Source organism: Drosophila elegans, unplaced genomic scaffold (assembly GCF_018152505.1).
Source record: "Drosophila elegans isolate 14027-0461.03 unplaced genomic scaffold, ASM1815250v1 contig_520, whole genome shotgun sequence".
NCBI lineage: Eukaryota > Metazoa > Arthropoda > Insecta > Diptera > Drosophilidae > Drosophila > Drosophila elegans.
In genome coordinates this window covers 2794135-2809079 of record NW_024545903.1, presented here as the reverse complement: position 1 = coordinate 2809079, position 14945 = coordinate 2794135, and the positions used below count along the sequence as shown (strand labels likewise).

General features: G+C 44.6%; 1 protein-coding gene across 3 annotated transcripts in view; it reads right to left on the bottom strand.

Annotated features, from left to right (window-relative positions):
• Positions 1–14945, bottom strand: part of LOC108134659 (tyrosine-protein kinase Src42A) — a 33342-nt gene that overhangs the window by 10452 nt on the left and 7945 nt on the right. For 2 of the 3 annotated variants that reach the window (XM_017255051.2, XM_017255052.2), the window contains exons 1-2: positions 9654–10057; positions 1181–5060 (exon numbers count right to left, since the gene is read on the bottom strand). The exons of the other annotated variant lie outside the window; for it this stretch is intronic. In XM_017255051.2, coding sequence (XP_017110540.2) covers positions 1181–5016 — 3836 coding nt within the window. In that variant the 5' untranslated portion in view covers positions 5017–5060; positions 9654–10057. Of the gene's footprint in view, positions 1–1180; positions 5061–9653; positions 10058–14945 lie in introns of those variants that run through there. 3 annotated transcript variants of the gene reach the window in all.

The window sequence follows — 14945 nt, the reverse complement described above, 5'->3', positions numbered from 1 at the left end:
TGCCAATAATAACAAGCTGCTATAGTTTCAATGCTTAATAACATAATTGTGTAATTACAGATGAGCAAAATGGTAAGACACTGGAATTTGGGATCAATAAGAACCGCAAGTTTGGGTTCAACTCTTAAGAAGGAGACTTTATAGGCATTTAGCCAAAATTGGCTATATATAAATGTGTTAATCTTTCTCTTTTTTCCACTCTCCAACGTCAGTATATGCGTCTATTGGCCAGTTCGATCGAGTGTTGTAACCACATGGGTACGTTTGTGATTGTGGGTGCGAGTTAGTGAGACACTCGGGCACGTCCAACGTTAATGTTAACGTTATTAACCTGCTATATTTGACTACCGAATGAACGGCCACATTTACCGTTCATTTACAGGCCGACGAAGAAGTTCATTAGGCGACGAAAGTCGTGACCGTTTTTCGGTTTTTTTTTTCCCCCCAATTAAACCATAAACAAACATTGTTCGACACACAGTTTTGAATGTTCCCCCCACCAACCAAGTGGTCAAGTGGGCGATGGATTGGCTTGATATTGGGATTGGGATTGGATGTTTTGGCCTCTGCGAGTGCTTCACTTAGCCCGATTCGGTTTGGCCTGGGCAGCACGTGTTTTGAAGTTTGCTCAGACATTTTTTTCTGCTCGCATTCGCATTCATATGCAAATTCCAAGCGCTGAACCAATTTGAAGCGATTTGGCCTTGAAGTTGACGTTTGTTTCACCAATTTCGGTTGCAGTGGAAAATTTTGGCATAAGCAATGTTGTAGGGCGAAGGAAAACTTAAAATGCCACTGCCAATGAGTTAGAAGAATAGAAATGAGTATAATGTATATTGTTCTGTACTTGAACTTTAAATTGTTATTTTTTGAAAATCCTAACAGTGCTTTAAATCCCAATTACTGCCAACTGAATTTGAATTGTTAATGAAAGAAATAGAAATGAGAAGAAATTCCCAATATTCTCTTATCAGAAATAAATGTTCCTGAAGGAAATGGGAATGCGAAAAAATTCCCAATATTCTCTTATAACAAATAAATGTTCATGAAGGAAATGGGAATGGGAAGAAATTCCCAATATTCTCTTATCAGAAATAAATGTTTGTAATACCAAAAATCTTTTCGATGAGGGAGAAGGGAGCAAGTGTGAGTGAGACAGAGCATAGGGGGCTAAACTTACGATTTTTCATTTAAAAATTCACCGCGCGTAAATTCTGAAAGTCGACGCGATTTGCCTTTCTTGGCCGTCGTCGTCGTCGTTGTCGATGTTGATGTTGATTTGCCGAAGGACTTTGTTGTGGCCGGGCCACTATGATCGTTTGAACTTGAGCTTGGACACGTATGGGGGCAGGGGGCGGAGCAGGCGGTGGGCAGCGAGCGGGATTTCTCATTGGCGGTCAGCGGAAGCTCCTCGGCGGCGGCGTGGTGGTGGTGGTGATGGCATGTGCACTTCAGGGGCGTCTGGTTGGACCAGCGACGGAGCGGCTGGCGACTGGGAATCGCCGCCGACGCCGCCGCCGCCGAAGCCATCTGAAGGCAGTTGTCGAGGGAGTGCTTCTTGACCAGCGGAATTGGCTGGCGCTGCTGGAGGCACCGATGCTGCTTCAGGCTGCGACGGGGACGCGGGGGTGAGGGCGAGGATGCGGGCGAAATGGCCACCGACAGGGAGATGGCATCCAGCGAACTGGACTTGGTCAGCGCGGTCACGCGAGGATACAATTCCGCGTCGCTGCCACTCTCCGCCTCTGGATCCTGGTCACGCTCCTTTTCCAGTCTCCGCTGCTGGGCTATGATGCGGGTATAGAGCTCCTCGGAGTCCAGTGGCAGCAGCAGGTTGGTTACCCCGATCCGCCGCTTGGCCTGGCTGCGCTTCTGCTTGGCCTCCTCCTTTCCAGCTGCATCCAGCTGATCATCGCCAGTGTTTCGGCTGTAGTTAAGGATATGCGACAGGCGACGCATCTTGTGCGGCTTGCTGGACTTTGCGACACCCGGATCCGTGACCCTGGCATCCGGCTGATCCACTGGCGGCGTCTGAACGGACTCCTCCACCTGGCTGACCACGAAGCGCGTTGGCTTGGCCTGTGGTGGCTTGGAGTCTTGAGGTTTACTGCTGACATGATTGGCATCCAGTTTCTCACCCTGCAAAATGTCGTAGATTGTTCCGTATTTGTGGGGACTGATCGCGGATACAGTGGCCGGAGTGGTGGCTTCCAGAATGCGTTGCTGACGCTGCCTCTCACGCTCCCGCCGCTGGACAATGTCGTAGATGACGTCGCCCGAGGACCGAGTGCCCTCCAGGATCGAGCTGAGGCTCTTGCGCTGCCAGCGTTCGCCACCCTGCGAGGATTTGCGGTGCAGGATCTCATAGATGGTGCCGTAGGTCATGTACTTGTCGTACTTCTGGTAGATGTCGTTCTTGCGCTGGATAATGTCATAGATGGTGCCGTACACCAGCTTGTCGTAGATCTTGAAATTGCGCCTGCAATGGGTGCTGGAGCTATCGCTGCCACGAGAGGATGGCAACTTGTTGTACAACGCCAACTGCTGCTGCTGCTGTTGCTGCTGCTGTTGATGCTCCTGCGACGGTACATTCTCCTTGTCAGTCTTTTGTTCTTTGGTCGAGTGCCGGCGCGGCAGAAAGTAACTGGCGAAGCTCTTACGCTGCCGCGAATTCTGACGCTTTAGTGGCGATGTTGCTACCGCTGCTGATGCGGCTGCTGATGCGGCTGCTGCTGTGGGTGCGACCACAGATGAGGCGAGTGGCGGGGTGTATGGGCATTCCAGCGGCTCAATTTCGTTAACCAGACGCTTAAATTCCTCGTACGAAGTGCGACGCTTGTGCGCCTTGGCTCGCTCCTTGGCCGCAAATTGATGATCGAGAATCTGCGATAGAAAATCCGAATTCTTTCGCATCGCCTCTGTGGTGGTGCTGCTTACTAAAGGTGTTGTTACTGCTGCGGTTGTTGTTGCTGTTAGATCGCCTTCGGCAGCAGCGCCTTTTTCACCATCGCTGTCACCGTCGCCGGTATCCATTTCATCGGCACTGACAGCGGCGGCGGCGGCGGCAGCAAACTCGTTTACGCAATCCGGTTTGCTGCCTGTGGTTTCTTGTTCTGAAATGGAGGAAAGTGGGATCACAGTGTTGCTGCTGGCTGTTACTGATGTTGCTGATGTTGCTGTTGCGTCATCCGCCGCTGTTGCCACCGTCGGTGGCATGGACATTGGCCCTGTTGCCTCCTCAACGAACATGGCTTTGAACTCCTCGTAGGATTTTCGGCGATTTCGCGACTGCGTCAGACATTCCTTGTAATTGCGTCGCTCGATTTTCTCGCCACTCGGTAACGACGATGTTGCTGCCGTTGCTTCGCCAGAAGATGTGGTCACTGCCACAGCTGCTGCCGCCGCCGCTGCTGCCGCTGCTGCCAGGGCCTCCAGTTTGTTCTGCATCTCCATGAAGCCAGAGTCCATGGAGCTGAGGGTGCTGGTGGAGTCGAAGCTCGTCTTCCGGCTCGAGTTGTTGCTGCCCGGCGAGCAGGGCTTGGGCGGAGTGGCGGGCGGTGTCTCCAGCAGGGCCAGCAGGATATCCTCCTCGTTGGGGGCGCTCAGCAGGTCCACAGCAGTGGCGGCCGCCTGCTGGCCACCATGCCCCAAGTCCGACACCTCAACACCCAACACTTGCGCCTGGTCGTCGTCGAAGCTGATCAGATCGCGTCCGTCTATGGTGAATGGTGGCGACGACGATGGCGACGACGACGGTTCCTCGGGCACCACGGCCAGCATGGTGGTTGCGGATAAGTCAGTCTCAGTCTTCTGGCCACCGGTCGCCAAGTCGCGATTCTTATTTACCACAGCGTAGAGGGGCAGATGCGCCAGCAATGTCGTTGTTTCTGTCACCGATGTAGATGTAGATCGCGCCGCTGTCGCTAACAAACTAAACGCTTCACTGCCAACGCTCGCTCTATTCGCTGCACTGGGCTTGGAATTCGGATTTGGATTCGCATTCGGATTCGGATTCGAGCTCGGAATCGGAATTGGAATCGGACTGGGAATCGGCATCGTCATCGTCAACGCCATCGCCATCGGCGACGAAACTGACGACACCACTCGGCCTCCGCCCACAGCGATTGGCATTGCTCCTGTTGCTGTAGCCATTGTAGTTGCAGTTGCTGGCGTGTAAGTGCTGCGATTATGAAAGATTTTAACACTGTGCATGGGTAATTTGTGATGGCGATGGCTTCGATTACGTGCAATGCCCATGGAGACGGTGCCGTGCTGCCTGTGACGCTGCTGTCGGCGGGCGTACTTGCTGGCAATGCTGCTGACAGGATCCAGTTGCAGTTGCCACGTAGCCGGGTCGTTGACCGGCTCGTAGTCGCTGCCTCTGCCGCTGGCACCGACGCTGGTCCTCAAATAGCGCTGCAGTCGACGCCCGGCGCATGTGGGTCCGGTGCGCTGCTCGTTCATGCACTTGGCGCAGCACAGGAACTCGTACAGTATCTCTTCTGTTCCTCCAGCCTCACCCTCCTCCGCATTGGCCTCCTCATCGGAGTGGGTCTCGGGGGGCGTACTTGGGGAGTACTTGGGCTCCAGCAGGAACTCCAGTTGGGCGGCAGCGGCTGCAATGGCCTGTCCCGATGGTCCTACTCCTCCTGCTACTCCTCCCTGCCGCGAAGAACCCTCCGCCTTGCTCACGGGCATCAGGATGTACGTGTTCTTGGCACTCTTCGCCTGGGCCAACTGACCTGGCTCACCATTCGCACTGATGGGCATCGAGTTGCCCGACTCCTGCTCCACGATTGAACTCTCGATGCTGAGCCCGCTGTCCAGCAGCGTAAAGGTGCCGTCCGAGGGCAGGATGAGGCGACCCTCGGCGGCGGCGTTGACCAGCTCGCGGAGGGCATGGACCTGCTTCTCGGTCACATTGCCCTGCAGCTGGATTCCGTGCAGGGCGAAGGCCGTGGGCTTGTTGTTCACCGAGTTGGGATCGGTGCACCAAACCACGGGCATGGCCGTCATGATGATGGCTTCCTCTGGTGAACGGGTACTGCTGATTTTAGCGGCTGTGTGGAGAGAAAACGTTTGAGTACTGGCAAAACTGGGAAAGATTGGGTCGCCTTCTTGGGATTTCTTTACTGTTTTTCTATGCTCCGCTGATTGATACAAACAAGTAGGCAAGATCATTGGCTAGAAATTCGATTCCGGCTCTTGTTTTTAATTCAGACCTACAGCAATGCGTATTATGCGTGGCCGAAAATATTTATGTAAATTACGACGATGAGTTCCACCATCGTGTGTTTTTAGTTTGTTTTAATTCTGGTTACGACAGCCTTGGATTTTTGTTTTGAGGGTTCGCCAAGCATGCAAAACTCCTTAAACATATTCAAACACTTTGAGGCGTGTGCATGGAACACACTTGAGCCGTTAGAAATGTTTTATGCGAATTGAATGTGATGGAATGATTTGGAGCGAATTGCAAGCCACTCGAAATTCAGGGATCGTTTCGAGAGAAACACGCAAGAACCGAACGTGACAAATATAAGCAAAATCTACTGCCTGAGACCACAATGTCGTCTTCATTGAGTTTCCAGTGTAATGATCCTTGAGATGAGCAGAATAAACCTTTAAAATAAACCGATGAACGTGTGTTCATATCTATATTATAAATCTATTAACTACTTTAACAGCATGATTCACACAGAATACTTAACGGTGGAAAATTTGGCTGCCATTTCGTTGTGGGCAGATGAGTCTGAATTGATTGCCAGTGATTATGTCACGAGGTAGCTTATTCATTGACCCCTGGCAGACAGATCAACGGTTAAAAAAATGAATGAAGGTGTCTTTCAGCTGATCATTGAACTTCTTTTATGTGTAGAGTATGCACCACGTAATCAAGATTGTATATCTGCCTCGAGATGGAATCTGATTTCAAGGCAGCGACTCTGACTCGAGAGTTACGCTCGGTGGCAAGGCAACAGATTGCTGGCGAGCCGACAAAGAGCCTCTTGAGACGGAGTGGCCAAGAGGGCATTCAGCTGGACATCCTGCAGAGAAATCCCTTTTGATCTCGCCATCGGAAACAATGAAGTGGGCCTGCACTGAATCGTAGATCGTCACAATACTGTCAGCATCAGCAAATGTCAATGTCAACAGAAAACCGCAATACAAACCGAAATGAAAAAGGTTACGCTGGTGATTCGACTATAAGTTACCCGCTACATTACACTAAATTTACATTTAGTTACAAATTGACAAAAAAGAACTCATTTTCCTAACAGCCAAATATATATGTGAATCATTTGCGAATACTAAATGACTTCGGGGAACTAAAGCAAGTAACTCAATTTGTTTGCATATCAATGAGGTTTGTATACCAACAATCTTAAAATGCAAATCGATATTTTATCCCAATAAACATCACATTCAAGTGGGGTATATATTTTAATACAAACAAGTGTTTAATAGTATTAAAATTAAACAGCTGCTTTGATGATTAACACCAACAATAATAACCATAATAACAACGGCGACGTACAAAACCTGTTGAACCCGTCTCGGTTTCTCTGACATTCTTGAAAGGAGATTGAAAGCTCCTCTGGTCATGGTAATGTGTTCCTTTCAGCTGGTTTTTGTCAAGCGCCAGACGCCAACAAACTAGTCTGGTCGAGTACTGCGTACCTTTTTAACCCCAGCGTAGCTATAGAAGTGGTTTAGCTGTCGTTATTCTAATGTTTATGCGCTTAACAGTAAGTTAGCCAAATGCAAACAATCCTTGTAGAGTGAAATATTATAACAGGTTGTAAATATTGACACGTGCAATGATGAGCTAGTCATGTTCGTTTGATTGAACTAATGGGGAACTTAGGAACTATAAGAGTTGGTTTTTAGTTTCAACAACTTACAGAAGGGCTACATTTGACCCAATCAAAACTGTATGTTTTAATAACAATATAATATAATAATATATTCGTCACTAAATTTATTTCGAAGTGAAGAGAAGCTCAACTCACAGCCAAGCTAACTGACTGACCTATGCTAACCGAATCGAAACATGGTCATTACAAAATATCGCTCGGTTTGGTTTTTTTTTTTTCGTTTGTTTGTGTGGGAGTTGGTTTTTTCGCTGGCAGCGCGTGCCAAGAAAACTGAACAAGACACCAACATAATAATAATAACGGACATAATGAGCTGCACAGCGAGTGGATCGAGTGCGATTGGCGTTGAGTTGTTGCCATTGCTGCTGCTGTTGTTAGTGGAAAGGTAACAATTGCACTCAAAAGTACTACGACCCAATTTGAACCGGTTTAGTGGTTTTTTTGTTGTTGTTGTTGCTGCTTGTCTGCTTCTTTCTTGTTTCCTTCTAGTGCGCCAATCCAAAAAAAAAAGTAGCAAACCTCGAAAATCAAACACAAACTCTTTCGCTTGTTGCCAACGGAATGTTTGATTGTTTGCTGCAACATTTGTGCTCAAGCATATGTTGCTAGGTAGTCTGCTGTTTATTGACTTTGATGCGAGTGTGTATCACTCACTTCCAGAAATCACTTATGAAATCAAAATAAGGTGATTAAGCTGTGAACCTGACAGTGAAAGATGGCAGGGCCAAACTAATGAGCAGTTAATTAGTACAAGCGGACAGCAGGAAGTAAGCAGGGGATCGATGCAGACTAAAGTCAAGCATCGGCCCGTACTTTCTCCGCGCATCCACAAATTAAATCAACTTTATTCCGAAAAAAAAAAAAAACAACCACTGGTCAACTGAAGTCGAAGCGCGAAGCCAGCCAGCAAATCAGTTGGTCGTCCGCAAGCTGCTGCCCATTTATGTGCAAATGAATAGTAAGCCAAAAACATAGCCAACAACCACCAGCCAGCAAAAAAAAAAAAACAACAAAAACAACAAAAAAACGACCAACTGATGGCCAAAAATGAGTTTGGCTTTGATTTTGTGTCCATGATTTAGGTCATTGCACAATGGTAACGAGACCACTGACTAAATTTAGTAGCAGCCATTTCATTCCACCCATGGCATTCCACTAGATTCAGTGCTCTCCCTATTTTACACTTCTATTTTAAAGCCCGAGGTGGTTACTTAGTAATGAACTGGTATGCCCTGTGCTAAATAAACGTTACCTTAGCAAAGTATGAACAAAATCTTTAACTTTCAAAATTTCGAAGATCTAACTTATATTTATCTAACCCTAAACGTTTTAAGCCGAAACTTGTTGAAGCGTAAGTGCAATCAAAATATCTTGGACTTTTCACTGTTTTCAATTTATGAATAATAATTCATTTTGGAAAAAATAGTTTAGAAGTCCTCCTAGTTTATTTAAAAACTCTTTGAGCACCACGTCATTTAAAAAAAAAAAAACCCAACAGTCTTAGAGAGATGACTAACTTAATTTTGTTAAACGAAAAATCGATGACTAAATTTCGAGTAGAAACCATGTTTGCCATGAGATGTTTCCGCGAAGAACTGCAATCTTTGCGGGGAACTTCCCACCAAGTTCATGGAAATCTTTGTGAGCCTGAAGTGGCTGGACATGCAGAGCGAAGCCATTCAATTGGTATGAGGAACAGTTTGACTGCAAATTACTCCAGCACTTATGGCAAAATGTCAGCGATAATAATCGGGGAACGCTGGCAGAGGTTACCGCTCGCTTTGCCAACAACAATGAGCGGACCACAGATACCAACTCAGCGAATATACACCATTAACAATGAGCTTTTTCGTCTCTCTTTTGCTCTTTTGCTCTTCTGGGCACTCCGCACTCAATACCTTTGAAAGCAATTTTCATGTGTTTTCAACTGAACATTTTGTATCTGTATTTTTATCGTTTTTTTCTGCTGCTGCTGTTGTTGTTGCTGTCTGCTGTATGCTGTCTGCCACTGTTGTTGTTAACCGACTCCGACTGATGGTTGTGACTCATCGTGCAGGAAATTTATGACCATGGTAGAAGGAGAGAAGGCAGGAAAAGAATGGGCTCTAGGCCCTACAGCTTGCTAATATCAATCTCGAACCGTAATTTAGACCTTAGCTCGAACGCACAGAATATGTGCGAAATGGTGCAGTCTGTCCGAGTCACGTAAGTCAAAATTGATATGGTTTCAGCGGCCCGGGATGGTGGCTCGAAAAAAAAAAAAAAAAAAAAAAAAAATCACCGACAAACTGAACTGCAGTCGTTGTGGAAAAACTGAGCATGTGCACGGAACTCGGCGCACCCGTAACCCGTAACCCGTAACCCGTAACCCGCAACCCGTAACCCGTACTCCCACAAATGTATCGCCCCCGTTTGGCTGGCCAGCATGTGCATTTTAGCACATATCGAACGATAAAGTTCGCGAAAAACTTGAGGACGACACTGTGGCGACGTTGCATAACCCCTCCGCCGATCAAGCCATAACGTGTCGCGGCGACTCCCAGGAATTCTCTTACGAAATAAGCTACACTTTGTATTCCGCACGGAAAGCGGCCATTCTAATTCCAGAAGCGTGTGCCATGGGCAAAGAAAATATGAATATGTTTGACTTGGGTCTAACTTGACCAGCGAAGCACACGCGAAACAGTAAAGAAAATAGAAAGTTCTGCTCCCATCTCTTTCGGATCTCGGATCCACTTGGGGAATGGTGCGCATATGGCAGCTTTCCCGGGCATGTACCTTTTCCAGTTTTGCTGCTACTGCTGCGGCTCTCGTTGCCACTTGGCCATATCAAAGTGGGGCTGCTGCTGCTGCTGTTGCTGCTGCTGCTCTAGTCAAGGCACTTTTGAACAAAGGAAACACTGGTTGTTGTTAGAAGTATGCCACCAACACAGACAGGTCGCGCATGCGCCGCAGCGTGCAGCGAGTTTTTAGATAGTGTAATAGTTGGATAGTGGATAATCCGTTGAACGAAACACAATTAGTAAGCGCGCTGTCGGTGAGCTTTAGCCGATTTGGATTCGGATTCAAAATCAATTCGATTTCCTGCTGCGCCGTCGTGTACAGGCGCAATTCCGTCTTCCGAACCGTTTTCGCGCGGCTTCCGTTTACACGTCCGTTTTGTGCACCGCTTCGCAGACAACTGATACGTTTATGAAATTTTTATAGAAAGGTTTTAACCGCTTGGCTTGGCTTGCCAGCGCACCAACACACTCGCACACTGTGTTTGCCATTTACCATTTAAGTCAAGCTCGCTGCCGTTGCTCTCTCTCTCTGACTCTCTGAGCCGTCTTAAGAGTGTGCCCAGCTCAGTCTCAGTCTTAGTCTCTTATAACTTTGCCAAGAAGTCCAACAGCTGATCGCGAAGAGCAGGCTCACTCTTCGGCCTTAAATCATGCTCTCTTAGATCGCTCCGAGATGTACTGCACAGAGTTTAGCAATTACGACAACAATTAGTCACAAAGTGCGTTGATTGCAAAGATCAAATCGAGTTAAAAACAATTATCTCGTCGCTGTTACTGACAAAATGTCAGGTTGTATTAATTTGTTCACGTAACCAAAATAACTTCGTCGTTGTCGCGTCGCTGGAAATCAAATTATGCGTTTCTAAATGTCTCCGCTTAAGTTCTTGTGAACGATATTGAACCCGTCATTGATACGGAATGTTTACCCGCTGAAAAACAATGATTATAATCCTTTAAGGGAAATGGAAAATGGCAAACTATGACCCAGAAAAGGGAATGTGTCTAAGATTGTGACCTAAATTACATGCACCTAGGAATTTCAGGGGAAAATTCTGTGAAAATTCGTATTAACCGTATTCCATAAACAAAATGATTAGATTCACTGGGCTCCAGCTGTTGACCAAATATAGTTCCTGCGACATCTTGTGTAAATAGGAATCCACACATAAACACAGGTGTTTGCCCCGATAGATCAGATTACCCGCACTTATTACTTTTTCCAGTCTCCAAAACTCTTTAAATACTAAGACATCGGGACTTACCTGGAAATAGAAAGTAAACAGAAATAAAGAATTACAAATAGTGATAAAAATATGAAAATTTAAAAGATAAGCTTATATTAAAATATCCTCTTTAAACACGGTTACTACTGTTAATAGTTCCAAGTTGTTATATTACTTTAAACTTATAAAAAAATGTTAATTTTAAAATATTTCCTTGTTTAAATGGGAAATACTTGCTACTATATCAGCACTTTAATCGATTAAGCTCATCACTAGTCCTAGAATAGAAATCAAATTATGGACAGCAAGTAACCGTAACGATTCAACTAAATTTCGACGTCTCCTTCAATTAGCCTAACCCGATTGAAATATGTGCAATACCAGTGAATAAATTATACGCACTCTAGTTGCCAATTAATGACTGGCTAAACTAATTGAATGTTCGCTTCCTGTGTCAAATTCGTTCGAAAAACAAATATCCACCGTTAATTACTGTAGTCTTTATCGGATATGTCAGTTAAATATTTGAAACTTATTTGACTAATTCAAGTAAATATTATAGTCGGTCGACCTTCACGAAGTGCGTTGCCCGAGGCTTCTGGCGGTTTTGTTTTTGCCGCTACTGCTACTGACAAATTATTAAAACAATCGACTTCTATGGAGAGCATTGTTTAACATGCCACATAATTGAGTGTTTTGCCTACTCATACACGTCACATGAATCGAAAGAAGAACGCTGAATTAAATCGGTACCTCATGCATATAGGGGAATATGAAAAAAGGCCGACACGGCGCCTTGCATGTGGCCCGGTATAACAATTGCCTCCTCTTTTTCGGGTTCAACGACATTTTCTGGTGCCATGTTCAATAACAATTGCAGCCGGTAACAAAAAAAAAAAAAAAACCAAGCCAAATAATGCATTTATGGAAATATATAAATGGAGGAGGTTTAAAAACACTTAATCCTTGGTGCAAAATTTGTGATTCAAAACAAAACAAAACAAAATGGGATACTGTAAAAACTATTTAATAAAATAAAGTGCAGTGAATTTAATTTAAAAAAATGATTTATTTTCAAAAAGCAAACTTAAAAGACAAGTTTCCACTAATATTTCACATTCTATCAGATTTTAACGAGAATGATTTGCCGCTCAAATCGCACTCAGTGATCATCTTTTGATACATTTTAATTAATCGAACGAGGCAAATCAATATGCATACAGCGAATTAGTGCCAGTGACATTGAAATTTGCCAAAAACGAAAACCTCATAAACCGATCAATTTCGCTGCGACAATTTCAAGCCAACAACAAACAGGAGAGGAGCAGAGCAGAGCAGAGCGGATCTGAGCTGAGTGGAGCTAAGCCTCGTTGAGTCAGGTGTCGTCTTCCGTATCGGAAGATGAAACAAATCAAATGGAAATAAACAAACGCACGAGCAACAAAAACAGTAGGACAAACAAACAGTGGACATATAGTATAGACAGCTATCAAATCAACGCGAGACTATCAACAAAATCACAATTGTTCCATTATAAATTTTAATTTTAATTTCGATTTACGATTGCAACCGCTTTGGCTTTGCATTTCAATCGCTACGCCTTTCGATTGCCTAATGCTCCAAGTCAAAACAAAACAAAATAAAGCAAAAACCAAACAAAAAAACAATTAATATATTTTCGCGAGTTTGCTGATTTTGATGTGTTTCTATTGGGCGAGTGATTTACGATCTGAACTGGAAACGAATAAAAATTGGTTATATGGATTTCGGTGTCTGTAGGTGGCTCTGGTCTAGACGTTCTTGCTCATTTTGCTTTGCGCTGGGAATTATGAATTGTCCACGGATGCGCACACACTGTAAAATTCCACGTTTCGGGTCAATGAGCCAGGAGAGCTTCCGAGTGGACGCGAATGCTTCTCGCATAATCTCGTTGGGAATGGAATGGAATGGGATGTGATTTGATTTGATTCCGTTGGCTCATTGGTAGTCGGGCGGGCCAGCTTATTATTAGCAATTTATGTGGCTGGGTAATGGTCAATTGCGAATTTACGGCTAAAACGTTTAGCACTTTGCCAACTATGATAGTTCGACTCATTCGCATTTTTCCCATCAACGGAAGTTAAGCAAGTTAAACAAGACGAGACGACAAAAACGAAAAGTCCAAGCCTCAGGTATTTCCCCCAAAAAAAAATTCACTTGAATTAATTCAAGATTCAGCCTCGTCTCGGGCGAATTCTGTGAAAACGCTTAGCCATTACCGTCGTAAGTTGACGTCATTGAACCTCCTGACGCACTCTTACATCTCGTTTGACCTACATTCCGAGCTGCACAGAAATACTCTGGAGCAGATTGGTCAGCGCCCTCAGATGAAAATCGTGTGGCAATCGGGCAGATTTAATCAAAACGAATATCCATAAATATGCAATTTATACATGGGAAAGTTTTCTTTGGTCGCGTGTTAATGCGGAAGTGATGAAACTTTGCAACTTGTATACGTTTTGACAGCATATATCAAAAATATGATAGCTGATTAATTCAAATGTTTACAAAATACATAAGAGTGTAAATAAAAGATTAAGTAATTAAAAACATCGCTACAGAATGTGAAACTTTGCAAAAGGTAGTAAGACACTAAATGAAAAGATATAGTCAGATGTGTATTAAAAAGAAATTATCCCTTTTACTATAATACATTGATTTTCAAACGGAATAAAAAAAAAAGGAAAATCGCTAGATTTAGTATTGGATCGAAGCCGATCGAAACTGCTTTCGCAAATAAAATATTTCACCAATATTTATCCTACAAGTAACGGCTATAAAAAAGTATAAAATAAACACCCATACGGAAGAGGGCTAAAAGCGGCTTAAATTGGGCAATGACCAACGAAAATCGAAAAGCGAAAACCAAATCAACGCACAACGACAGAAAGGCTTCTCAGAAAAATTAATATTGTTAAAGTGGGGAGATCCTTAAAGCGAAGAAAGAAGAAAGCACAGTTAAATGAGCGTGAATGTTTATTGCATTGCAAATAAATTAAAGAAATTGAACGAGAGCTGATTATTGTTCGCAGCTTGTGCTCAATGCGCCTGTGCCGGTAAATGCTGATTTATGAATTTTGGTTAAGTGTCCAAGGCAACGGACAAAAACTGGCCTCAATTAGGTTCAAATAATATCAGCGATTGTGGGTGGAAGGGCATTCGGCTTAAGCCCAAAACCTGGGCGCTGCTCCAATTGGAGTGCCCTTGAAACCGCACTGGTTTGGGTTGGGTTAAGTTTAGTTTGGTTTGGTTTGGTTTAATTTGGGAAGCACGGGCATTAGGAAACGAAACATGAAATGCATTTTTATGCACTTGAGTCTTGGCCACAAAAAAACAAACATCCCGACCAGCTCCCGATCGATGGATGCCAAAAGCTATCTCCAATGCTATACATTTACAGTTACACGCGACCACGGCGAGATGAATGTAATTAATGGCTCTGCCTTTGGCTTCAGCATCGACATCGGCTTCAATGATATTTATTTTTGTTTTCGTCCGATTTACCGGTTTTTGAACTTTTCCCTACGCCCAGACCAGATCAGCAGGCCAGCAGCTCCGATCGCAGCTTCGATCGAGTCCAGTCTCTCTCTTAATTTATGCAGCTGGATCTTTTTTCTTTCAAATTTTTCCATTGAGTTTCATTCCGAATATGTGAAATGCATTTCTCCGGCATATCGATATTTCGAAGGTTTGCTGGCTGATTGAAATGTGTGTTCCCCGCCAACAAAATCGAGGCCCAAATTAAAAAAAAAAAAAAAACTTCCTAGACAATTAAGAGTCTTGTCTCGGAATCGGGTCAAGTTTAATGAACTTGACACTAATACTGAGCCAGACCAAAGCAAAGCAAAGCCTAGCCACTCACGAGCCTCAGAGCCGCAGTTTAATTGTCAATTAAACATAACAATAATGAAACAGAACATTTGTCCAAGCCGCAAACAAAAATAAAACATGAGTGAGTATATTACGCTCCGAACAGAAATCGTAATTTGACTGCGATTGTAATCGAAGTCTGTGTAAACAAACGG